At 45.5% G+C, this 27057-nt stretch overlaps 2 protein-coding genes across 2 annotated transcripts; both read left to right on the top strand.

Moving 5' to 3' along the window:
* On the top strand, positions 1-846 carry LOC120787453 (putative claudin-24). The gene has a single exon (XM_040123118.1). The coding sequence runs from the start codon at positions 1-3 to the stop codon at positions 667-669; it is 669 nt and encodes a 222-aa protein (XP_039979052.1). The 3' UTR covers positions 670-846.
* An 8967-nt stretch (positions 847-9813) lies between these two features.
* LOC120787436 (NACHT, LRR and PYD domains-containing protein 7-like) lies at positions 9814-21902 on the top strand. The gene is given in 13 exon segments (XM_040123084.1): positions 9814-10295; positions 12125-12256; positions 12369-12494; positions 12626-12739; positions 13492-13570; positions 13733-13961; positions 14129-14229; positions 14232-15709; positions 15800-15861; positions 15864-15951; positions 16315-16488; positions 17377-17432; positions 17551-21902. Coding segments are annotated over 12 exon segments (3135 nt in total). The 5' UTR covers positions 9814-10295; positions 12125-12167; the 3' UTR covers positions 18090-21902.
* The last annotated feature ends 5155 nt before the right edge of the window (positions 21903-27057 follow it).

Below are 27057 nucleotides of genomic sequence, written 5' to 3'. Positions count from 1 at the left end.
ATGGACCCAAGTGTTTGCGCTCTGGAGCTGCTGGGGGTCTTCTTCTCGGCGGGGGCCTGGCTCTGCTCGCTGGCCACCACCTTGATGTCCACCTGGCTCACCCTGTCCACAGAGCTCCTCCCCACCGAGAGCTACGAGCTGGGGCTGTGGGAGACCTGCGTGGTGCAGGATCTGGGGGGTCTGGAGTGCCGGCCCTACGACAGCCTGCTGGGTCTGCCGCCGGACATTAAACTGGCCCGGATCCTGATGTGCGTCACTCTGGGCGCAGGGATGCTCGGGCTGCTGCTGGCCATCCCCGGCATGCACCTGGTCAACAGCTGCCAGGGCCGGATGGACGACCTCAGGTGCAAGAGGGCCCTGAAGATGGCAGGTGGGGCGCTGTGCCTGGTTGCCGGGATCCTGGGGCTCATCCCGGTCTCGTACATCGCCCACCTGACGGTGTTGCGGTTCTTCGATGAGTCGGTGCCGGACATGGTCCCGCGCTGGGAGTTCGGGGACGCTCTGTTCTGCGGCTGGACGGCCGGATTTCTTCACCTGGTGGCGGGAACGCTGCTGCTGACGTCGTGCCTGTGTCTGCAGAGGGAAAACTGTATCGGCCCGGACCCCGTCCCTCTGGTGGGGGTGCAGCCGGGACGCCCCTTTACCAGGACCAGATCCGAGTACGTCTGAGACTTCTCGCCATCGGGGACGCACAAGTCTACTTCCAGATCTGCCCGCCTTTAAACTCGTTTAACCCTGTCAGATTAGTCCACAGCGTCTGTTTCATCGTGACCAAAACCCGGTTCCTGGTCCAGAGTAACTGGAGTACAACACGACTGCAATAAAACTGTCTGTTTCCTCAGTGAAGTTCTCAATGGCAGAGTTTCAGACGGTTGAAACGTTTTCCGCTCTTTAAAAAAGTTTGCACCACTTCACATTCTCTGGATGTCAGCCCAGAAACCCTGCAGTTCAAATTTCACTGAGATCCCACATTTTGGACAAATCCTGAACTTTATCAGACTGAATTTCCAGGAAACGTGTCTAAAACTAGCTCCTCATCATAAAATTAAGGTTGATGATCAGATTTCGTGCATGGGACAAACAAAACTTTGTTCAAAACCCACAGAACCTTATTCAGTTTTACAGGAGATCTCAAACTTTAGAGATTGGTCTGAAATGATGCTTCGACACAAATGAATGCAGGTTTTTGGGGCATTTTTTCTGCCTCAAAGTCCAAACTGAACATCTGGGAATTGAACAACTCTGCAGTTAAACTGTTCGTTTTCTTAATGTAGTTCTAAAGCGCAAGGTTTCAGACAGTTTTAAAGTTTTCTGGATTTCAGATCAGAAATCTAACTTGAAACTAACCAAACTTTGCTCAAACCCACAGAACTTTAAATTCTACTTGAGGTCCTAAATTTTCGACATTTTCGAAATCTGGGGAAATTTGGCTAAACGTATTTCTTCATTGTAACCAAATTCAGGTTTCTGGTGTGTTTTTTTGCTCCAAAGTCCAAAAGTGACATGTGGAAGAGAACAAAACTACAATAAAAATGTTTGTTTTCTCAGTGCAGTTCTTAGTTACAGAGATGTGAACGTTCCGAAGATAAAAAAAACATCTCATGGAGCTGAAACATCCATGAACTGTCAGACAGACACAATAAGTTTATTCTAGCGACATTCAAAACGAAAGGGTGAAATCTTATTAGACTTTTTTTAATCATTGAGGTTTTAACAGAAGACGTAGTGAAAGCAAATGTAGAAAAAAAAAGATCAAAAATATAATAAAATATATTTGATAAATGATGCTCCTGCCAGGTTTCTCTGATTAAACCCTTAAAACCTCTTTATCTCTCAGCTTATATCCAACAAGTTTGTTCCAGCTCCATGTGAAAAATTTAAACCTCAATCTCGTCATTTACTCAGACACGTTTCCCCAAAATTCAGCCTGACAGAGTCCAGTACGTTTAGGGAAGAATTTAAAATAAAGTTTTGTGCACTGACTGACCCACATAAGATTTCTGATCTTACATCTCAAAAATGCCAAGCGGAGTTTAAAACATTTCAACTGTCTGACACTCTGTGATTAAGAACTACATAGAGAAAATAAGCTTTTTTTTTTTTTAAGTTTTGTTTCTTTCCAGATGTTACTTTTGTAACATCGGTTACTAAACAAAAAAACCTGAATTTGTTTGTGTTGAAGTCTCATTTTAGACCCGACAGAGTTTAAGTTTAAGATCTGAGGAAATGTTGGGATCTCAAGTAAAATTAAAAAAAAAAAAAAAAGACCTGCAGCTTGGAACAAAGTTTGGCTGCTCAGCTCAACAGAGTTTTTGAATGTTTAGACTCTTTGACAGTTTAAACCCCAAACTGTGGAATTATTTCACAAGTTTAACATCTAATTGATTCTTATTTGAGATGATAAAATCCCAGCAGTGTGGTTTCCTCCTCTCAGTTTCAATCACTCAAACGTTTTGTTATGTTTTCTTCACACAGAAAATCCACTTTTCATGGAGCCAAAGTGACAAAACTTGCTGCTGTTTCCTGTTTTATTTGTCCTGTTTGTGCAATAAGAGCCTGCAAGATGTTCTCACTCTGTGTCACAATACAACAACACAGTACATTTTCTATGCAGGGAGGGGATTTTAATGGATCCAAAAAAAACAAAAAAAAAAACACGATTTCATCCCCTTTTTCCATTTTCTGGAAACAAATGAGCATCATTTATGTAAAACTATCATTAAGTGTGAGGCTCCCACAGGCTGAAAAATGGTGATTTAAGGTTTGTTAAAATCTAAAAAATGCTCAATTATCGACATTACTTTCATCACAGTCACCACTAGGTTGAAAAGAGGATTGACGAGTTTAAAGCAAAAGACAAATAATCTTTAACATCAGGAAAGCCGCAGCTTAAGCGAGAAAAAAGACAAAACGTGTACATATATGTGTGTATTTTTATTTGTCGTGGTTTAATGTTTAGAGAGACGACGTGAGATAGAGAGAAGCTGCTGATGTGTTGAAAATCACTTCATGTTCAATCAGATCCAGATGAATCATTTGTACAGAGTTAACTATGATTATTATGATCTGAGTCAAGTTCTGAATATCGTTAGCAGATGACTGTAAAGATGAGCGGCTTGTAAATAAAGATGCTACAGAATAAAAACAGATGTCAGATGAAAAGTTGCCTGTGTATGTTTTTACCCCGTAAATGATTTCATTCAGTCAAACCGTCCCATTAAAAGCTGCCGAACCAGCGGTGATCAGCTCCTGTTCTCAGCGTAGCCGTGGACGTACAGACAACTGTCACCGGATCACTGCGATACCGAAGGAAACTTAAAAACGGGAAGATTCTGAATGAAGTTCTGCAGTTACGGATTATTGTCCTTTTTCTCCCAGAATCGACCCGCATTAACCTCCTTTGGGGCCCCGGGCCAAAAAACGTGTTGTTGGGCCCCTGTTGACCCCCCCCGTACACGACACCCAGAAACCAACCAGGACTCCAGAGCTGAAATGAGAAGTCGAGCAATTGGCAGCAATTTTGCCAATTGACTAATTGTTTGAAGTTGTTCTTAAGCAAAAATGTGAAAAATGATCTGGTTCCAGCTTCTCTCATGTGAATATTTTCTCTGATGTGAACTCAGCCGTCTGAGGTTCTGGGGGCCCAGGACAGTTGTCCCCTTTGCTGGATTTGTGATCCAGTCTTGGCCCTGACCACAGTCTGGTCAGTTTCCTGTCATGAATCCTCTCATCTGACGGCATTTTATTCTGGAAATATGGTTTGAAAAAGTGGGGGTCATCTTCCTGTGCCACGGTCAGAACATCGGATGCTGTTTTTGAAAAGAGAGAGAACCAGTGTAACACAGTCCTCTACGGAGTGTTGCATTATGGGTTATTTTTAGCCTTAATGTTGCTAGGCTAATGTGTGTTTTCAGTCTGTTTAGAGTGACTCTTTCAGTTACTGAAGAACCATAACGGGGGAGAACAGCGCAGAGGTACAAGAACAAAAAAATCAAGAACCAGGCGTTGCTATGAGAAAGTAAAGTTGTCATTAACGCCGTCGATCCTACACATCTCTGTCCCCTGGGCAGACGTTCTTTTGATGGTCGGCCATTTTTGTAGTCGTCTAGACTTCCTGTTCTGGCTGCTCTCTGCTCGTTGTGTCCTGCGTGTTGACAGAAAACCTTTCACCAGTTCACGGCTGATTAAAGCTCTTGCACCTGCACGTCTGACAGCTTCGTCGTCAGGAGTCATGTGTGTTTGCTGTGCGTCCGTTTCCTCTCTCAGCGTCTGATTGGTCGGCTGCAGCTCCTCTGCACATAAATAAAGACACTTTACCTCGGCCTGCGGCTGCTGCTGCTGAGAGCTGCTGTTGTTCTGCTGCAACAATACGCTCATTATAATCTCCACGGCAACCACATCGTGAGACCTCAACACTAGACGCCACGGCAACCGCACCATGACACCTCAACACTAGACGCCACGGCAACCACACCGTGACACCTCAACACTAGACGCCACGGCAACCACATCGTGAGACCTCAACACTAGACGCCACGGCAACCGCACCGTGACACCTCAACACTAGACGCCACGGCAACCGCACCGTGACACCTCAACACTAGACGCCATGGCAACCGCACCATGACACCTCAACACTAGACGCCACGGCAACCACATCGTGAGACCTCAACACTAGACGCCACGGCAACCGCACCGTGACACCTCAACACTAGACGCCACGGCAACCGCACCGTGACACCTCAACACTAGACGCCACGGCAACCGCACCGTGACACCTCAACACTAGACGCCACGGCAACCGCACCGTGACACCTCAACACTAGACGCCCCTAGTTTAGGCTCTCGGACCACAGCCGAGGTCTGTCAATACCTGCCTTGTTTACCTGCTCATTATAACTTCTGTCAGGAGCTGTTAATATCTTAACACAAAAGTTGGATAATACTTGAGCAGGAAAACGAACTTAAAACAAAGCTTAATTAACAACATGTCGTCATTCAGCTGATTGCTAACGTGATTTCGTGGCTTGATGTTTCCTTCAAGCGGTATTTTGTGTTAAATGTGTTAAATGAACAGAACAGAAGCGTGAATTCTGGCGGACGCAGTTGGCAGGACCGGCGGCCTGCTGCAGCTCTGGGTCCTCACAGTGATCTATAAACACACAGAGGGACACACACTCCCAGATCAGCAAACATGAAAGAGATGGAGCTGCAGGATCTCACAGCCCACCGCCTTCTCTTTAATTGCCCTTTTCCTTTTCGGGACAATAGAGCCGTGATTTGGAAAAACCTGGTTTGGAGAGCGAGTCGACTGAGGTGCGTCATGTGGTCCCAGCAGGAAGTGGACCCCTCACCCTTACATTGTTTGGCTGCGGCTCTCATCATGAAGCCAAACGGGGAAATGATGCCACGCTCTGCTCGCTCCGGCAACGCTGACGAACCCTCGGGTCTGAACAGATCAAGTCCAGGATGCGGAGCAGGTCCCTCCTGGTTTACAACAACAGCAGGTGACGGTCTGACGGTGGGAACCTCACGTCTCTGTCTGTTCTCTACGCTTCTTGAAAATCCATTATGCGTTTTTCAGATGCTCAGCTGGCACACTGACAGTCAAACGGTCTCACCAGTGAATTTAACTGGTGTCTCCCCAGTTAAATTCACCCAAACAAGGGCGTAGTTGTGATGGTGCTGTTGTAGCAAGATTGTTTATAAAATGTGTAAACGTGCGTGAAAGTGAATTGATGATGCTGTGACACTGCGCCCTGAGCGCAGGCTCGCAGGCTCGTGCTGGCCAACCCGGGCACACACCACCAGATTCCTGTCCACACCTGAGAACGCACGTACAGACTGAGATACAGACTCACGAGTCTCTGTCACTGTCGCTAGGTATTTTCCAGTGGGGGTGGGAGGAACATGTCGCCCCTCACTTCTACTGTTTCAGCCTGATTCACTTATTACAGGACCTTTGAACCGCGTCCTCTGACTGTCCAGACACCACAGTCTCCTTCACCGAAAACCATCTCACAGCATTGAAGCAGCGATTTCTCCTCTCAGGCGGCAAACAAGATGCTTCCCGGTGGAGGCGGTGGGGGCTGAGTGCGGCCTGCGAGGAAGCCTGCAGACACTGCTCGGGGCCTCGGGCCGTTTTTATTTACAGTTATGGTCCAAAGAGAAAGCAGTGACAGACAGAGCTCTATGTAAAGACAGAGGTAACACGTTATTCACTGACTTTGGAAATGGTGGTGTAGAAGGTTTGTCGAACCATTTTAAACAGCGTAAGAACAACATTTATTTTTAAGTATCAGGTCTTTATGAAGGACATTTTCTTTGGTCTGTGCCAAACCGGTAACATTTCTGGAACCTTCATGCGTTTGGTTCTTGTTACAGGAACAATAGAGACTGAGAATTCTGAGACCGTTATTTTAGTTTAGATTTAGTTTATTTACCATGAAAGAAATAACTGTTTCTAATAGAGCGCTTTGTTTTAACTGCAATTACAAGATTCTCTTTCAGGAGATTATTTGAAAGTAAATTCTAATTCAGTGATTTGTAAAACAAAGTGTTACCTGACTTTTTATAAAAGAGGCAGATATTTTCTTAACACGGTAGTCCATCGTGTGTTTCATGTTGATCCAACATTGAGTCACTAACACTGACTATGGGAAAAAACAAATAACTGCATTAAACCTAAAATGAAACAGTGATGGTTCCTATAAGTTCCTCGAATATTTGTTGTCATTTCTGTTTCAGAGCTGCTGGACATAAACGACATAAGATCCACAGATAAAAAGAGAGGAGACGACACAGAGGATGAAAATAAACAAACCATCAGGAAAGTTTCAGTTCAGCGAGAGTGGATTCATTAATCAGGTCACTTCATTATGTTCTGTCCTTTCACATCAAAAGTCACCCGACAGAGAACATCAGGGTTCATTAGAGGAGTAGGGACTTGATGAGTAAAACGTCTGCATGAAGAGCAGAAAACACAGAACCCTGTGGGGTGTTTGCTTTTACTGTTTATTTCTGCCATTTTCTGCATGAACTCTGGTGTCTGACACAGCGGAGACAAACTGACACGGAAAACCAAGGAACCGAGTGCAGTTTAAATCCCTGCACGCAGACTGTAATCTCGCAATTTATTGTGTTTCACTGCTCGTACTGCGGCGGAAAAGAAGGAAGGAAAGAATCGAGGCTGGAAATCCAGCGTTATCTGCAGGAGAGCCTGTGGCCATCTAAGACAAACAGCCGCTCAAAACAAAGCTCAGTCATAAATCCTCAGCTCAGCTCCACAAACAAACCAGTGCTGCAAATAAAAAGACCTGCTGCTGGTTTAAAAACGGGTCCCCTCAGTCCGCAGGTCCCTGCACGTCCGGTGTAGAGACGACAGTCACACCCGTCATGGGCAATCGCACGGTGCTAATCAACTAGCAGTTATTGAGTCTGACATTTATTACAACTGACACAATATGATCCTCTCACTTATTAAACACTGGAATCTCTTGTGTTGGTTGTTTAAAGTATTTTCACTGTATCTGTGCGGAAGCGTCTCAACTTTCCTGTACTCTATAGTACAGGATTACAGTACTCTTAGTATCACTGTAGTCTGAAGCTCTTGGTGAGTAAACAGCTGTTGATGCTAACGTTATCTATGTAGCAGTAGCAAAAACCCACATGTAGCCCCTTTAAAAAAAAAAAAAAAAAGGTTTTTAAACCTTTTTTTTAAAACCTGTAACAGTTTCTGAGGATCCACCCTCTTTCTCTCTCTCTCTCACACACACACACACACACACACACACACACACACACACACACACACACACACACACACACACACACACACAAAAGCAGACGATCTATGAATTTTAACTGAGTTTTGTCTCGGTCTGATTTTTGTATTACTTACTTTATTTTTCTTGATAATTATGTTTTATGTTGTGTTTTATAAATTCCATTGTTCTTCTTTAGTTTGGTTTTATCCTGCTCATTCTTTTATTGTGAAGCACTTTGTAACTTTTGTTTTAAAAATTTCTACACAAATAAGCCTCATTAGTTACTGTGCCTAGTATTGGCATCAAATTTGCGTACGCACACGCGCATGTGTGTGTGTGTGTGACATTGGTGACATTGTTCACTGGGAGTGTGGACCAGAGCTCCCAGTATTGTAACAGTCGGGAACAAAAGATCCAGTTTTCATCTGAGTCCAACAGCAGCAGAGGACAGGAAGTCATTCAGCAGATCAGATGGGATGGAGTGTGTGTGTGTGTGTGTGTGTGTGTGTGTGTGTGTGTGTGTGTGTGTGTGTGTGTGTGTGTGTGTGTGTTTGTGTGTGTGTGTGTGTGCATTTCTTTCTAACAAGGACACACATGAATGAACTTTCCTGTAAACGTGTCAGTGTCAGTCAGCGAAAGTCGTTTCCAGCTTCAGTTCTTTGGTCCGATGTCGGAGCAAATACACACATCCTGTACTGAAGTAAAAGTACCACTGTCGCAGAGTAAAAATACTCCATTACACTGAAAAGTCCTGTATTAATCATTTTACTGAGGCAACGGTACAGGAGTATCAGCAATGAGTGTACTTGAAGTTCTTCATTCTCCTGTGACTGATCTGTGGCGTATCATCTGTTTTTAATGTAAAGTCTTGATTTGAACCGTATCATAACTTCATCTGTCAGGTTAACGTGGTGGAGCGCAAGTATAAAATAGCAGAAAACAGAAATACCCAAGTACAGTACCAGTATCGCAGAACTAGTGCAGTACTGGGGTGCATGTACTCAGTTACTGGCTGCAAGATTTAAATGAAGCGCAATAATCCGCAGGTTTGTAGTTGAAAACAGTTTCCTAGGACCCGTGAGGGACCACACAGCCCCTGCTCCGACCGGAACTTTACTGATCCGATCTTTGGGTTTTCTACTTCATCAAAGCCTTAAACATGGCTGGACTCAGTGGAGCTGCGGGCATCGGTGCCGGACTGCTCGGGTCTGTCCAGACTAAGTTCAGCTGAATCAGACTCTGGTTGCTTTTTAAACTCTATGATGTCAGTTTGTAAATGATCTTGATAGTTTTTCTCCGTCACTCTAACAAGCCCCATATTTGCTAACATTTTATTTGCGTTAACTGTTTTTGCGTTGGTTATATCTCACCAGCACATTTGATTTCCCAACCAAATCACACATCTCTCCCGAAGAAACCTGTTTGCAGCCTTGTGTTTAACTGAAGAAGGAGGGGAGTGTAAAATGAATGAACACTTAACCCTTATTTTGAAAAACTTTGAAATCACAGCACACGGTTAAATTGTGGCGGAGAAATGAGCCTTTATTTGTTTGCTGGTCTAAGATCATCTGAAAAACACTGGAATCAGCTGATTAAATACCCAGTAAAGTAAAGTGGAACTGACCTCACATCTGTTGTTATTCTGTTCTCATCAACACCGGTGTTACTGCGGAACTGACGAGCTGCTACCGCCCCCAGGTGGTCACAGGTGGGGACTGCAACTAAGCAACGCGATGACGTCACGGCCAGGTCAGCAACCAGCGGATACGCGGTTGTACAGTTGCACTGTAAAAAGAGACACATTCAAAAATATCAACTAGGACGTACACTGTAAAACATGACAGCAAAGAATGTAGTGACAGTCAGGAGCTAGAAAGTACAACCGGAGTCCGGAGAGAATTAAAGGACGCACAGGGGACGTCTCTGTCACTTTAACAGTCCAGTTCCATCCGCATTAATATGAAGCATGAACGTTTGTATCGAAGAATCAACAGCTGTCATGAGTAGAGCGACGACAATCACAAGATTTCAGTCTTGTTATCTTTTCAACCCGCCGATGTACCTGCGTTCATGAAGCCGGCGTCACGCGGTTCCCCCGTCCGCCACCAGAGGGCGCCACCTCACCCTCAACGAAGAGATATTAGTTCCGTTAGAGCATCACTGATCGGTAATCGATAATAAATGCTGAGGGTGGGACAAACAACCGTGATTCCGTTTCTCAGCTAAACCATCGTGTGGGTGAGATGTTTCCTGAGCTCTGGCTCGTTGTTTCCGGCACTAACTCAGAGTCGCATCGTGTTTTCTGATGCTGCTCGGGTTTCATTGATTTGCGTCAGTTTGAGGAAACTCGGCAGGAACCGGGCCCGGGTTGCCCGGATTGTCGGGTTTTCCACGGTGACTGCGAGACTCAGTTAAAGTGGTGCGGGTTTCTCGAAACTCCCCAGCAAACGCTGGCTTTTCACCAAACCTGCTTCCTGAAACGGACTCCAGCAGTTTGGTTGTTTCCAAACGTTTGTGTCTCTAAACCAGGTGAAACTACAACTCGACATGTTCTTAAACTTCTAGTTCTGTCTGATAAGTTTTCTCATCTTTAGCTTACACTTCGTTTTCCCGCCACCAAGTTTATTTCGACTTTCTCTGATCATCGTGGCGCAGATTATTTCTCCATCCGAAGGTTTTACTCGTTAGCACTTCCTGTCGTTACCTGAGTTACCTGACGTCGGAGTTACAGTGGTGTTACTGTAACTGCGTCAGAGCTGTAACTGTACAGTCCGGACCGACATTAAATATGTCCGCCATGTTGTGTCGATGTGTAGAGTTGAAGCGGTGGAATAGGAGCAGACGCGGAGTTAGTCGATGGTCAGTAGCTGAACGCAGAGTCGTTGTTAAAGTGTAGCTCCACGTACTGAGGACTGAAGGCAGCTTTTCCCGCCTGAACCGGCCTGTGGAGGAGGCGGAGATGAGCCGCTGCCCTCCCGCTGTCTGAGCCGCTAGATGCGGTCTGAGCTCGGTCGGACAGCCGCTGGAGAACAGCTGAGGCTTGCTCTGTCGGTGAGAGCTCCGTCATTAGATTGACAGGACTGATGCGGACACAGTGTGGCACCGACAGGGTTTTAAGGCTCCGTACGATATCCAGAAAGACAGTCCACACCGCATCAGATGAGTCAGGGGCCTCCCGGTCCTGCTGCAGCAGGAACCGGTGTCGCCGCTCATGTTTTCCATCGACGTTACCCTGCTGCACATCACTGATCAATACTGAACATGTTGTTCGTGTTTCTGTAAGGGCTTTACTGACACTTTATCTGTTATTGATTTCACATTTTTGATCAGTATTCAGGATCATGTTATTCAACAGTGGTGGAAAGTAACTGAGTACATTTACTCAGGTACAGATGTAGTTACTGGTCACTTTTCAGCTTCAGACGGGGGATTAAAGACACAGGACGGACACATAAAACACATTATTAAAGGTTAAACCACAGGATTTTGTCCCGTGACTCTGTAGGTGACATTAGCTCGTCGATTCATGTGAATTAGAAGTAGAAGAGGACCAGTTGGACACTGTCTCAGTTTTACTGATTGATGATTCATGTCTGTAATTAGAGTCCTTTACAGGAAAATTCTGTAGGCAGTTAGTAGGAATTTACAGACCCATAAAAAGTCGGGGTAAAAGATTTTCCTTGTTTTCAGCTTTGTAGAAATGAAGATTTCCTTCTTATCTCGGTTTAACGTGACTGTAAACTGAATATTTTGGGGATTTGGTTGTTGGTTTGAAAAAACGAGACATTTGAAGACGTCACCTCGGACTCTGAGAAACTTGAACGGATGATTCTTAGACTATTTTCCGACATTTTATGGACCAAATGATTGATGGAGAAAATAGCTGTTAGTCGCAGCTCACAAATGATTGCATGCTTAATATTGGAGCTTTGAGGTGAAATAAATTCAGTCCCAGTTGTTTCTGAAATAATCAGCTGTAGCTCGTTTCTCAAAGTCATTTTCTACAGGGACGCTGTGGACGGAGAGACTGTGTCAGATAAAACTAGTGGATCTCGGTCCTTCTGTGTGTCAGTGAATGAAAACAGGCGGCCGAGCCTCGTGTGTGTGCTGGGCTGCTCTTCACTACATTGCAGCTTCATGACGCCACGTTAGTGGACTGATAGTAGAAGTACAGCAGCTGGTGGCAGCTTCCTCTGCCTCACACTGCTGTCTGACTGCATTCAACCGACACTGACAAGAAACAGAAAAGAGGAGCCAATCAGTGGAGGAGAAGCTGATATTTTTACAGGAGAAATGATGTAAAGCAGGATTTCAGTTGATGTGCAGACGAATGATTTGTGTTTCTTCTCCACATGAAGGCAGAAAGTTTGTGTGACCTGATGTAGATGTGAATTCAGCAGCATGAGTCGGTGTGAGGACAGAGAGGACGGAGTCCCTGCCTCTAAAACCAGTCTGTGTGGGGAACATGAGAGCCAGACCAGGGCTCAGAGGTGAGACGAGAATCTCTAACTGTCCATGACTCTTCTCCATGTCAGAGCTCAGCGCTCAGATCACTCCACCATCATTATTCACACTCAAAGCTCCGTGTGTGTTGTTTTGAAGCCCAGAGCAGCAGCAGAGGCCAGACTCTGCTGCTCCTGGACCCGGACCTGAACCCAGCTGTGTGTCCATGAAGAGCGACCCGTCAATGAAACATCTTCTTACGTTCAGACAATCTGCCGATGGAAGGTAAGAATTTAAACCTGTCAGAGAAGCATTTCACTGGAAAAGTTATTTGTGGTGTTTATTAAAAGACTGAACATATTTTTCACCAGTTTTTAATCCAACGTGCACATTCATCAGTCCTGCTTTTGTTTCAGCTTCCAGCAGCAGAGACCAGACTCTCCTGAACCCAGCTGTCTGTCTTTCAAGAGTGACCGGTCGATTGACTTTGACATCAACTTTAAAGGACGATGTCCATCAGCTGATCAGATGTAAGCTGTGACTGACAGTAAGACTCTGGTTATTCTAGAAAAGAACTAGTTTGTACGACGTGTTGTTGGACCACGTCTGAGATCAAAGTGTTTCTATCTGTTGTGAACGTCCACACTGGAAGGTGGAGGTAAAACTCTGGCCGTCGCAGAGAGGGTGGAGACGTGATGTGGTTTAAATATGGAGATAACTTCTCCCGTGTTGAGACAGTCTCTCCTGGAAGACATTCAGAACATTGACCTCAGTTGTTCACATGAAAACTGGCAGAAATAGTTGTGTAAAGAATGAAAGAAGAGCTGAGAGAGAAGTTCAGACCCCGCCCACTCTCTCACCTGCACACAGCTGACCAATCACTGAGGGAGGTGGGTGTTTCAGATGCTGTTCCACCGTCTGATGGAGTAAACTGATCCCTTCAAATGTTCCTGTTTCGTTGTATTTGTTCATACTGGGAGCTGCCCAGTCTGACACCAGCAGGCACTGAGCAGCTCCAGTGGAGCAGCTGGAGGTTGTCGGTGCCTTGCTTCGGGGCACTTCCGCAGTGTTCAGTGAGGGAGGGAGAGCTGAAAGCCACAAACAGCTGCAGACTGAGCTGTTGATTCTCAGTGGGATCAGCAGGACTAGTCAGCCTTTACCGCTACAGGGAGTCGTCTGATTCACTGTTCACATCCAGACATCGCTTCACGGACCTTTACCTTGCATCTGTGTCTGTGCGGACAGACATAACGTGAGCTAATTCTTCACGATTCCTCCACAGAGTCGACAAGGAGAGCTCAGAGGTTCCCAGTGGTCAGTCTGCCCCGCAGCATCAGACACACCTGGACTCCATATTTATGGTCTGTACATGTACAACAACCACTTGTACACCTGTTCTGTTCGCACTCATCTCCACGCTGCACTTTGTAGACCAGTGGATCGTCAGTCTGTCCAACATGGATCTGATGTTTGGCTCCATGATTTCAGTTTGATTGTGTCATTCATATATTATTCTGTTCCAGCTGCTGGAGGAGAACATTGTCGATTTTGTGAAGAACGAGCTGAAGAAGATCCAGAAGGTTCTGGGTCCAGATTACCCAGAATGCTTAGAGAGTCAGAGGGAGGATGAGGAGGTGTTGGAAGGTGAGGATAAGGAGCTGAGGAGGAGCAGCAGAGAGGCATTTCTGAAGATCACACTGAACTTCCTGAGGGGACTGAAGCAGGAGGAGCTGGCTGACTCTCTGCAGAGCAGTAAGAGGATTTCTCTAAAGATTCAACAACATGGATGAACACTGATGGGACATTTACTAACGTCTCAGGACATGAGGGGAAATGTGTTCATATGTGCGTTTTTTAGGGGGATTGTCGTATTTTATTCACAAAATAATTTACTAACCTTGTTTGTTCTTTTTATTCAGAAACTACAGTTCCTCGACGTAAACTCAAATCTAAGCTGAAGGAGAAGTTCCAGTGTGTGTTTGAGGGGGTCTCTAAAGCTGGAAACCCAAGTCTTCTGAAGTCTTAACACAGAAGTTCACTCTGGACTGGGCTGAAGACAAAGCCAACCAGGACATACAGTTCACGTTTCCGTTCACCTTCAGGGAGCAGAATGTGTTGAAAGAGAAAAAGTTCAGCTTGGTGGAACTGGTTCATTATTTCTTCACTGAAACCAAAGAGGTAGAAAACCACCGGTTTGACGCGTCCCAGGTTGCGTTCATCTTTGACGGTCTGGACGAGTGTCGACTTCCTCTGGACTTCCACAACGCCGAGATCCTGACTGATGTCACAGAGCCCACCTCAGTGGACGTGCTGCTGACAAACCTCATCAGGGGGAATCTGCTTCCCTCCGCTCGCCTCTGGATAACCACGCGACCTGCAGCGGCCAATCAGATCCCTCCCGAGTGTGTCGACATGGTGACAGAGGTCAGAGGGTTCACTGACCCACAGAAGGTGGAGTACTTCAGGAAGAGATTCAGAGATGAGGAGCAGGCCAGCAGGATCATCTCCCACGTCAAGACATCCCGAAGCCTCCGCATCATGTGCCACATCCCGGTCTTCTGCTGGATCACCGCTACAGTTCTGGAGGATGTGTTGAAAACCAGGGAGGGAGGAGGGCTGCCCAAGACCCTGACTGAGATGTACATCCACTTCCTGGTGGTTCAGTCCAAACTGAAGAAGGTCAAGTATGATGGAGGAGCGGAGACAGATCCACACTGGAGTCCAGAGAGCAGGGAGATGATTGAGTCTCTGGGAAAACTGGCTTTTGAGCAGCTGCTGAAAGGAAACCTGATCTTCTACGAACCAGACCTGACAGAGTGTGGCATCGATATCAGAGCAGCCTCAGTTTACTCAGGAGTGTTCACACAGATCTTCATAGAGGAGAGAGGGCTGTACCAGGACAAGGTCTTCTGCTTCGTCCATCTGAGTGTTCAGGAGTTTCTGGCTGCTCTTCATGTCCATCTGACCTTCATCAACTCTGGAGTCAATCTGCTGTCAGACAAGAAATCGACCCCCCAGACGTCTGAAACGCTAACACACAAGTCCGAATTCTTCTACCAGAGCGCTGTGGACGAGGCCCTACAGAGTCCAAATGGACACCTGGACTTGTTCCTCCGCTTCTTCCTGGGTCTTTCGCAGCAGACCAATCAGACTCTCCTACGAGGCCTGCTGCCACAGACAGGAAGTGGCTCACTGACCAATCAGGAAACAGTCCGGTACATCAAGAAGATCAAAGAGACTCCTTCTGCAGAGAAAAGCATCAATCTGTTCCACTGTCTGAATGAACTGAAGGATGGTTCCCTAGTGGATCAGATCCAGCAGTCCCTGAGTTCAGGAAGTCTCTCCACAGATGAACTCTCTCCTGCTCAATGGTCAGCTCTGGGCTTCATCTTACTGTCGTCAGAAAAAGATCTGGACGTGTTTGACCTGAAGAAATACTCTGCTTCCGAGGAGGCTCTTCTGAGGCTGCTGGCAGTGCTTAGAGTCTCTAACAAAGCTCTGTAAGTGTACAGATGGATTTACTCATCATTATATAAAGACCCTGAGATCGAATCGGTTCCTTCTTTAATTCCTTGTTATCATCTCCCCAGACTGAATGGCTGTGGCCTCCCAGAGGGAAGCTGCGGAGCTCTGTCCTCAGTCCTCAGCTCCCAGTCCTGAGCAACAACGACCTGCGGGACTCAGGAGTGAAGCTGCTGTGTGCTGGACTGGAGAGTCCGCACTGTACCCTGGAGACTCTCAGGTCAAGATTCATCCCCCTCTTTAACCGATGAGCCTTTTAAAACTGATTTACATGAGTGGATGAAGAGTTAACCTGTGTAGGATTTTGTAAAGTACATTTTACTAAACTTCGCCCGTACTTTTAGACTCAGAGAATTACTTTCCATGAGGATTTTTTATTACTTTCTTTATTTTCGTGCTTCAGCTGTGTAATTATGAAATTTAACACATGACGATCAAGGTAGATTTCTAAATTTGCTTCAAACACATTTTATCTGGACCAAAATGGACCAGAAACTAAAAAACAAGACAAAAATCAAGCGAAAAAAACCTTCCGCCAGGTGTTGACAGAGGGCTCCCGTGTGTTGTTTTTGTGTGATTGCAGTCTGTCAGGGTGTCTGGTCACAGAGGACGGCTGTGCTTCTCTGGCCTCAGCTCTGAGCTCCAACCCCTCCCATCTGAGAGAGCTGGACCTGAGCTACAATCGTCCAGGAGGCTCGGGACTGAAGCTGCTGTCTGCCGGACTGGAGGATCCACGCTGGAGACTGGACACCCTCAGGTATGGAGAGGCCCTGCTGCAGCCACAGACGATGTCTGGTATAGGAGGGAGCGCTGGAAACATTTCCTCTGTCACAGCTGATGACAGATCTCTGCAGAAGTGCTTAGAATTCAACAACAACAGAAGACGGCTTTTCTCCTAATTATGACTTCAGTGTCACATTTAGGAGAAAAGATCTCACAGTCATGAAATCAGGCGTTGTCAGCCGCATTCTGTGACCTGAGCAGGGATTTCAGATTTATCGTCACTACAGACGTTTATGTATCGGACTTTACTTCTTGCTGTATCAGGACAAGTCCAGCGTGCAAACCTTTCGACAGAGCGGCTTTGAGCACTCAGAGTGCTTTCACCAGAGCAATCCCAGAGACTTTAGAGACCCGCTCAGTGTTGACACGCCGATAACAACATACCAGCAATAATGATATGTCGCGCTATCGTGTCTCCCTCTTCTCAAATATCGATAATCTCCGTCATGTTTATTGGCTGATCTCAGAGCCGGAACGTGGAAACAAAGCTGAGGTTCAGATGTCGTCCTGTGAGGAAGTCTAGCGAACCCACCGCTACTGTAGAGTTTTCATTCAGGACCGACTTTGTGGCTTCGTCCTATTTGCTGTGACATTAGTTTGTCGGCTCGAGAGCAAGAGACCGAGAGCGCGCGTCTCGCACCCGAACCGATGTCACGCGGAGAAGACGAACGATGACGCAGTCTCTCCGTGTAATTACAAGATAAGGACTCCGGTTCCTTTTCTTCTTTGGTGAATGTACATCCATCCATACCAGCCTGCATTTGAACAGAATAATGCAGCAATCTGTGTATGAGAGCGACGTAATGTCCATGTCTGCACGCTGAAGGACACCGTGCTGGTCTGACCCCCCTCCTTCTTTCAGGGTGGAGCCTGGTGGAGTGCGATGGTTGACACCAGGTCTGAGGAAAGTGTAAGTGTGTTTTAAATTTGATTCACGAAAACAAGGCAGCACATTCAACCATCTTCAAACTGTCAATAAATGAACAGATGAGGGATCAATAACTGCAGCCGTCTCGTGTCTCGTTCTCTCCAACAGATTTGTGTGAACTCGCACTCGACACAGACACAGTAAACGGATTCCTCAAACTGTCCGACAACAACAGGACGGTGACACATGTGGAGGAGGATCAGTCGTATCCTGACCATCCAGAGAGATTTGACTTCTGGACTCAGCTGCTGTGTAGAACTGGTCTGACTGGTCGCTGTTACTGGGAGGTGGAGTGGAGAGGAAGGCTCGATATATCAGTCAGTTACAGAGGAATCAGTAGGAAAGGAGACAGCGATGACTATTGGTTTGGAAGGAACGATCAGTCCTGGAGTCTGAGATGCTCCGATGATCCCGGTTACTCTGTCTATCACAAGAACATAAGAACATCTGTCTCCTCCTCGTCTTCGGTCTCTCACAGAGTAGCCGTGTATGTGGACTGTCCTGCCGGCACTCTGTCCTTCTACGAAGTCTCCTCTGACACATTGATCCACCTCCGCACCTTCAACACCACATTCACCGAACCTCTTTATCCTGGATTTGGGTTCTGGTTCCGCTCTGGTTCCTCAGTGTCTCTGTGTCCAGTGTAGCAGAGAGATTCTCCTCCTGTTAGAGAAACGTTCTCGCTGTTGACAGATAGTTCGGTCTGTACATGTCTGTCTCTTTCACTCGTTTTGAGATGAATGGATTCTATCACTTTCTTTTTTAAGCTCTTCTAAATGATTCCTCGTAAACGTCTTCCTCTTCCAGTCCTTTAAAGATGGAAGCTTCGATCATTACAGGATAAAAATGTTGTTGACTTTTACGTTTTTAAGATTCTGATCGTGACTCTTCTTGTCTTTTCGCAATAAAAGCGTTAGTGTTGTTTTTTAATCTTAGCACTACTGAGCGGATTCAGTTCAACCTAAAATGCCTTAACAGTTTGTTTGGAAAGTCTGAGAAAAGACACAGACAGTCAATGAAAATGGTCCTGAGGCTCTCAGTTTTGAAGGTTTATGTCCAGAGGAAAGACTGAAAAGTTCTAAGAAACCAGGTTTACAGTGTCTTTGTCCAAGACGCTGGAGGTGGTCCATGACGCTCTACAAGTTTTGAGGTTCTGGTTTGATCCTCAGGTGCCTCATTAAAGTTTGAAGTTCACCGCCCAAAGTGAAGACTCAAAACTTCTAAGGGAAACTTGTAAAACTGCCTTTCAGTGGTTCAAGGAGTTAGAAAGCTCCTGACAACCTTGAAGAGTTTGAGCCTCGACTCTTTTAAAAGTCACCACCAAAAAATAAACACTTAGAAAAGACGGGGTTACGGGATTCAAAACCATCAGCAGCTGAAATTTAACTACAAGAAGAAGGTATGATGAGGTTTTGTTTTGTTTTTTTAATGTTGGAACTGTCATTTGTTGAGTGTAAACCTGGTTTTCTCCGTTTTTCATGTGTTACAGTGAATCCCCAGGCTGCTGATAATACTTTTTTACCGCTGATGGTTGTTACCTTGGTTGTCATTTTCAGTGGACCTCCTGGCTGACGACATATTTACACGGAAATAAAACAAAAAATCGCCATTCACCGTCCAATCGCAGCATGGTTCATGTTCACTTTTTGTAAAAGCAGAAGCAGAGATCAAGTGAGACAAAGCAGACGACAGGAAACGATTCGGTTTGGCTGCAGGGAAAGATTTCACACTAGACACAGATGAAAATGTCCTGCTGGGACACAGCTGCTGTTCAGACACAACAGACTGACACCACATGATTATTAATACAACACATGCTAACCTGCAGTTTCACTCACCTGACTATAAATGGAAGAATCTCTGTCTGTCCTTTGATTTTCTCCTCAACCGCTCATCCTATCAACTTCAAACTTCTCGAGTGCGTTGTCGAGGAACAAAGGAAGCCCAGTGTCGACGGCGAAGGTCTTTGGACGAGCGGCTCTCAGCAAACATAAACGAGAAACATTAAACGACAGCGGGTCAGAGCTGGGGCGACGCATCCACGTAGCTGACCTCATCCATCAGACGACGACGCGTCTCAAAGATGGCCGCTCCCGGTCAAAGCCTGGATTCCCCGGGAAACGAGCTGCAGCTCCAAAACCTGGATCGTCCAAAGCGTGGGACTGTGTCAGACAGAGACCAGAACGACCGCTACACACGGTCACTTGAAACGAAAGCGCTTTGTTTAAGACGCAGCAGGGCAGTTTACTTTTTATCCCCCCGAGCACAAAACATTCGGATTATCACAGGAGGAACAAGTCATTTATGCTCCGCTGTTGTTATGGTAACGTAACGTTACACCATGCGTCATCCAACGCTGTCTATTTTCTGTTTCCTTTAACGGCCACGTATGAGTGAGAAAATGGCTTCAAATGACGTTAAACTGGTTCAAATATTTTCCTCCCTGATGCAAAAATATATTTTCCATTGATTTTCTGAAGCAAATCCACGTCAGACCCATTTTAAGTTTTAAGTTCTTCAGTAAAAACACTGATTCTCCAGTTCAGGGAAAGTGATTAAATTCATCTACACTCACTCGCCAGTTGAATGGGTACACCTAGATTAGACTGTTTCTAGTATTTAAATGGGACGGGCAAAATATTAGGAACACCTCTCAGTATAACCCAGTACAATTCAACAGCAGCACAAATTACAGCCTCCGAAATGACCATTAGAATAAACCAACACCTCTTAAACACATCAATCACAACTATTGAGATGACAGGCGCGTTTTGAATGAGCGCTGCACTCGTGTATTTACAGACCCTACACATCAACAGAGCTAACTGCTAACACACTAGCCTTAGTCTGTCTGACAGGATGAGCGGTGTCCTGACGTCTCCGCTTACTGTGGGTCAGTGTTTGCATATTGTTGTAAAAATCCAATTTTCCTGCCACTTATCTGGGTCCAGACGTGGACGAAAGTAAAAGGCCCCCCGCCCCTCCTGTATGGGGCCCCCAGACTGAAGGAGACACGAAAGGTTTATGGTGCTTTCCAGTCTCTTTGTGGTGGATTTGTGTCTCTGTGGTTTTCTAACTGAGCTTTGTGACTTTCAAACCAGAAATATCAACAGTCACTTCATACAGAGGCTCTGGACCAGGAGCATCCTGACCCCCCGGGCCCCCAGTAATCCAAACATGGGTCCAGGTAACATTAATTGTTTGATATTACTATGAGCTGGCATCATATGGAGCCGGGAGGTTCTGGTCTCCGCTGCTTTAAAAGTCTTTAAAAAGTCTCCAAGTTGTCGAACGCTGCACAAACTGTTCTGTTAAATATTCCGGGCCGACGAGAACTTCGCTCATCCACCAGATTCATTTTCAGTTTTCAGTTTCCTTCAGATGCCAGAAGCTTATTCCAGGTCGCTTTACGATTCTCATTTCACACACTTTTCATTTCTGACGGAAGCTGTGAAAAACAAATCCAAGTCGAGCGAAGGTCAGAGCTGATCTCAGATCAGCCTGCGGAGGTTTTCACACTTCCTGCTGAGAGTGACGAGTGACGCCTCAGCTGGCTGACGAACACCACATCTGTATTTAGATCCACAGCTGATGATGATGGCGATGATGTTGATGATGATGATGATGAAGCCCGAAGGACGCTGCAGGCCCTCTGACCCTCGCACTCAATGTTGCCATGGCTTTTATTCTGAAAATCCACACTAACACTTGCTGTGTTGTCGGTCAGAGAGCGGGCAGACGGGTCCCCAGGTGGCGGCGGTGTCAGCGGCCCCCGATCAGGCCATCGGGTTCCAGAACAGACTAGGGAGGCCAAGGAGGAACATCTGGGACCGCAGCAGGCCAGATGTTCAGCAGGTCGGGTTCAAGAGAAGAATCGCAGGATCCGAGGCCTCTGGGTCTGGATTCTTTCTAGAACCAGGGCCAGGGATCATCCAGTGTGAACGATTGTTACATCTGGTCTCCACAGATGATGTTTAATAATGTTTATGTTGGTGTTTTGGTTTTTTCTTTTATTGCACTTCAAAATAAAAGTTTCTCACCGTCGTAACTCTAAAGCTTTAACTTTAAAATAAAATCGTACACACAACATGTGGATTTTATTTCACCTCCATGAGCCTTTAAAGGAACGTTACAATTAGTGTGCAGCGTTCATGAACTAAAGGAGTGTCCTGTCAAACTTGCAACTATTGATTATCGATCGATAGATCAATGTAATTTCCAGCAGTCCTGGGCGACGTCTTCAGGTGTTTTGTTTTGACCAACAGCCCAAAACCCAGTGAGATTCTGTGTATTATCATGTAAAATCTTAACCTCTGAGGGTTAGGGTTAGAAATAGCAAGTGTTTGACCCTTCTGCTTCAAAAATGATTATTCGATGATTAAAATACAGATTAATGTTATGTTGACTGACTAATTGTTGCAGCTCTACACAGGTAACAAACAGAAGCACGAGCTGCGACGGCAGCGTAAAAGTTCCCCTGCGATGGAACAACGTCACCTTACCGACGTTTTCTGTCTGTTCATTACTTTACACACACAAAACACCGGAGCAGTTTGATAAAACACAACTTTATAACAATGAGCAACAAATATAAAGTGATAGTGTTCCGGTCTTCAAACTAGACCATGGTCTTGTTGAGTCCATCAACAAGACCAAGACCACGAGATGGAGAATGGAGGACTCAGCAGACTTAATATTCTACTTTAGTGGAGCAAATTTCTGACAAATCAATGAATCAAATTATGTAGAACCAAACTGTCTGGATAAAAACGACTTCTGGGGCCCCTGGGGGTCTTCGGTCCCCCGCCAGTTGACAGCCTTGAACAAATGTCCCTTCCAGGATGTAAACGGGGGACGTCGAGGTTCATTAAATCACCAGGTCGCTTTGACAGTGGTGATCATTACTTAACGCTGACGTGACCCCAGTACGTCGGTTTCTGGGCGTCCTGCCGACTGCTCACGTGCGTGGACCCACGGGAAAATATCAAATAATTCACCGGTTCAGAGCTGCCAGGGAATTATTCGATATTTTCCCCTGGATCCACGCACGTGAGCCGTCGGCAGGACGCCCAGAATCCCAGTTCCCCATCGTCAGGTTCAGCATTTCAGTCGGCAATGAAATGATCGGTTGACAGCAGATCATCGACCCCTGATCAAACCTGACGAGATCTGCTCAAAGCTTCCGTTTGATTCACAGATCGGAAAACTCCCGTTTCAACAAATACTCGGCCTGTTGTGTGACATCGCTTTATCCTGAAGCATTTTTTTAAGTTCATTTGTCTTGTTTTTACTCACATCTCATCATATTCTGCTGTTTCTACCCATGTTATTGTTAGTTTCACTCTTTATTTACTTCATATAAAGGGACTGTGCTGCATTTTATGCATGAATCATGCTGTAGGAATAAAATAGTTTAATGATATTATTATAAGTAGTAGTGATCGTTTATTAGTGTTAAGAGTTTGACTCGAATGAAAAATGTGTCATTTTATGTGCGTTTTTCTGCCAGTTTTTAACAGTGAGATTAATGAACACTGACTCAAGGTCCACTTACTGGCTTTTTCCAGAACTTCTGACCATATAACCATGTGTCTTCATTGCTTAAGCAACATGAATAAGACGACGTAGGTTGAAATCAAAACGCCAGAAATCTCCACGAAAACAGCACAATATGGTTGAAAGCTCCAGAAAAAGCTAGGAAGACTGATTTATTTTGTAGAACTTTTACTTTGAAAGGCCGTAAATAAACACTGACGCTTCCTGGCGTTTCGGAGGCAGGAGACGGACCTGTCCTACCGCCTCCTACAGACACGGAGACAACGTCAGCTACGACTGTTATTGATTTTAGATTATCGATCGGGTCACGTCAGAACTGGACGCCACAACCGACCGATGATCTGATTTGTAGTCCGCTAGAGGGAGACGACACAATGAATAAAAACGTCGATGAGAATCACTAGTGATTGGTCGATTTACTGGCGTTTTGGTTCTCAGGTGGACGTGATTGTAAAGTTATCTGATTGGTCAGCAACATCGTGATGTTACTGGTGCCGCACTGGGTACAGTTACTGGTTGGACTTTGGACTGAGCAGTGACAGGAGTTATTACCCCTCAGATTTCAGTTGGGGTTTATCTGACGACACCTGTAAAAATATAGCAGCAACCAGAGCCTGCACTGGTTTAACTTTACCCGGGACCCACGGCAGGAAACCAGCCAAGGCAACCGCACCGACCCACTTTCAGATTCAGGTCTAAAAGGCTGAAATGATTCTGCTACTTGGACGATTTAGCAAAGCTCAGACCTGATGTTTGTGAACATTTTTCCTTCCATTTCTCCTGAAACATCTTTGATTTCTAGCCGATTCTCAGTCATGCATTACACGGTTCATCCATGTATGAGCACATTTGTCAGATGGTCGAACATCTGCTGCTTCCATGTGCTCCCCGTTCAAACCTCGTATCTCCCGCTGCTGGACTTTGTCTGGACCCCATGACGGTCCGTTGATGAAAACCTCTTTGGTCTCTAACGATAACGGGGTTTCCCTCAGCTGCAGGATGACGAGAGGAGAAATAGTCCGGTCAGTTCACCGAAGGAAATTTAACTTAATCTATTTAAGACCTTTTTAATGTCACACGGAATTTAATCTAGTACCTTTACTGTTATTTATTTTTTACCTTTTCCACAGCCACAATATTACTATTACTATTACCTTAGTAGTCGGGAGGCTCCTGGTCCAGAGCCTCTGTATGAAGTGACTGTTGATATCTCTGGTTTGAAAACCACAGAGATGAAAGAAAGAGTTAAAGTACACAAGAGAGAATTTAAACACTCAGGGATCTCTGACAGTTGTCAGTCCATATGGGGCCAATAAATCCAAACCAGGTTTTAAATTCTGGATCTCACAGCTCAGTTTTAACATTGAACAAGCACCAGGGCCAAAGTGTGGATCTCAGGTTTAATTGCAGAATCAGTTTCTTCTTCTCACTGCAACAACAAGAAAACAAATCACCGTCTTCTGAGAGGAAATCGCCGTTTGTTTTCTCCAGGTGTTGTTTTATCATCTCGATGTCAAAAAGAGTGTTTTATTTCAACATTATGTCGTTCTCAAAAATCACTCCGTCCTTTCTCAAAATGATAAATTAAAATCCGGTTATGTATCACAGCCTTTTGTTTTCCAACAAGAGTAGAAAATGATTCCATTGTCTGTGAAAACCAAGTTTTGGTCCAAAGATCTCAGGATGACGGGATCAGAAAATCATTCGTGACCATGGCTGCTCTCCTCTCCCGTAAATCGGACACTTCACTGCTCAAATGTCAGAAACCGTCCTGCTGCAGCGTTTCTGTAGCTCCGAACGTCTGAAACCTCCTGGGGCAGAGACATTTGTGTCCTCTCCAACATCAGACAAACATCTGGATCGAATCACGGCTGTCAGATCTTCTTCTGTCAGTTCAGTTCTTCTGTCTTCGGGGGAAAAGATGAAAAATAAAAACCTGATGCTCGACTGACAGTTTCCTGGAGGAGAAAAGACGACCCTGAGCTTTGACTTTCAGGAGGTGATGTCAGAGGAAATCTAATCTCCAGGGTGAAGCTGTATTTCTGAGGCTACAGGCTCATGAAAGAAAGATTCAATAACATGTTGAAATTCAATACTTTGTTGTTATTGGAGCCAGAGGAGAACGGACAGAAGACAGAAGCCAACCTCCACACTAAAACCTCATCAGTAGGTCTGTAAAACAGACCCTGTACTGGTTTTGACCACTAATGGCTCTTTGGACCGTTCCAGACAGCTTCCTCCTGTCCTCAAGTACACTTCTGGATCGGGTACACTCTTAGACCAGGTTGAAGTTTGGTCCATCGGGGTGCCTTTTGGATCGAGTCCTACCATCCTCAGGCCCATCTGGGATTGGGTCAGAACATCTTTGGGTCCAGTTCGGATCAGGTTCTCCTACTGCAGGTCTCCCGTTTGTGAAGCGAAGGCTGAAGGTGAATCATGTTTGTACTTGAACTTACTGCAGTTTTCCTGTCACAGCAGGTGCTACTGTGACAGGCCAGGTGAGTCGCCGCCTCACAGCTCCATCATCCAATCAGGAGCCAGAGAGGTGGTGATGATGATGATGATGATGGTTCTGCAGACAAAAACATAACAAACTCAGTTAGATGAACGAATGAAGTGTCTGCCATTGCGTCGTACTACTTCAACCTACCTGCGGGGTGTGCGCTCATATCCACCAGAACCAGAGCAACGTCGGCTCAGACCCTCACTGTTTCCGACAGAATTCACTAAACACTGACAGAAACATTAGTGCTGGAAAAGGCAGAGTGGACTCTAAGTAGACGTCCATCCCGTCTCCTCTTTGGGACAAAGTTAGATGCATCAGAACTGAACGGCCATCTCAGTTTCTCCTCAAGTGCACATCAGAACCGTTTAAGGGTTTTACTGAGTCACATAACTAAAAATTAATTTTCTTAAATCATCATCGTTTATATTTTTTAATAACTATGAAAAACTCCAGCTTTTCAATGAGTAAATAAAGAGTTTCGGCTTCTGGATAAACGACATGTGATTCGGGTCTGACAGACACACAGTTTTATTCCTGTAGATATATACAGCAGATCAGAGAAACTTTTCCCTTCAGTTACTGGTCATTGGTCAAGTTACTGTGTCGGCGTTTCCCTCCACCCCCATGGAGGGTAAAAACACCGAAAACGAGACACTAACCAGAGAAGGTGAAACTAAGACCTTTGTTACACACACTGCCGAAGCAGTGTGAGGTTCGCTGCCTTGCTCGACGGCACCTCAGTGGCAGTGGGTCACGGATGCTGCAGCGCACCACAGTAACACTACACACTACTTTATACACAGGGATATTACTGTTAACCCTGCTGCAGCAAACGCGTGTCAGACCTGGCTCAGACAGCACAGACGGGACCATGGGCGGGAACACGTCCCAGAAGAATTCATGAAGCACGAAGCTACGGACAAATCCTCATTTAGCTCCAGAGTCCTCAAACCTTGGGCCAACGCACTGGTAAAAGTCTTTCACTCCAGATTCTTTAAGATCATTTTGATCTGATCAAACACTGTTCATAACAATCGGATTGATAATATTCCTTTTGTTCCTGTATGAACCTCACACCTCATGTCTCCCTCAGGATTACTCTCTCAGAGTACCTGACCTCAGTCTACCTGCAGGGTTTTAGCTTCCTGTCTGCTCCCCACTCACCTGACCTGCAGGTAATGTAAGGTGTTAAACACTCACCTGATCTCACGTCCGGTACAGGATTGGCCTGAGCTCCTCGGGGCTTTTACTCTGATGGTTTATAGGAGGCGGTGACGTGTGTGGACAGACACACCTGTGTGTTTCCTGCTGTGGCTCAGATTATGTTCATCATCATCATCATCATCATCTCTCTCTTACGCCTGCAACATCCTGCTATCAGTCAGACCAGGTTTAGGAGCAGACGGCGCAGACCCGTGCCTTAAATGAGCTAACGAAGCTAAAACGAAGCTAAAAGATTCTCTTCTTACTTACATGTGTTGTCCAGATACTTTTTATAATTTTAGCATCTTCCAATAGAAAGTCATTTTTTCAAGTTTCACTGAATAATTAAT

This window comes from Xiphias gladius, unplaced genomic scaffold (assembly GCF_016859285.1).
Source record: "Xiphias gladius isolate SHS-SW01 ecotype Sanya breed wild unplaced genomic scaffold, ASM1685928v1 HiC_scaffold_1475, whole genome shotgun sequence".
Taxonomy (NCBI): Eukaryota; Metazoa; Chordata; class Actinopteri; order Istiophoriformes; family Xiphiidae; genus Xiphias; species Xiphias gladius.
The sequence above is the reverse complement of the archived record's forward strand: the minus strand, read 5'-3'. Positions and strand labels throughout refer to the sequence as shown.

Coding starts and splice junctions, on each gene's coding strand:
- LOC120787453 (XM_040123118.1), top strand. CDS start 1: ATGGACCCAAGTGTTTGCGCTCTGGAGCTGCTGGGGGTCTTCTTCTCG.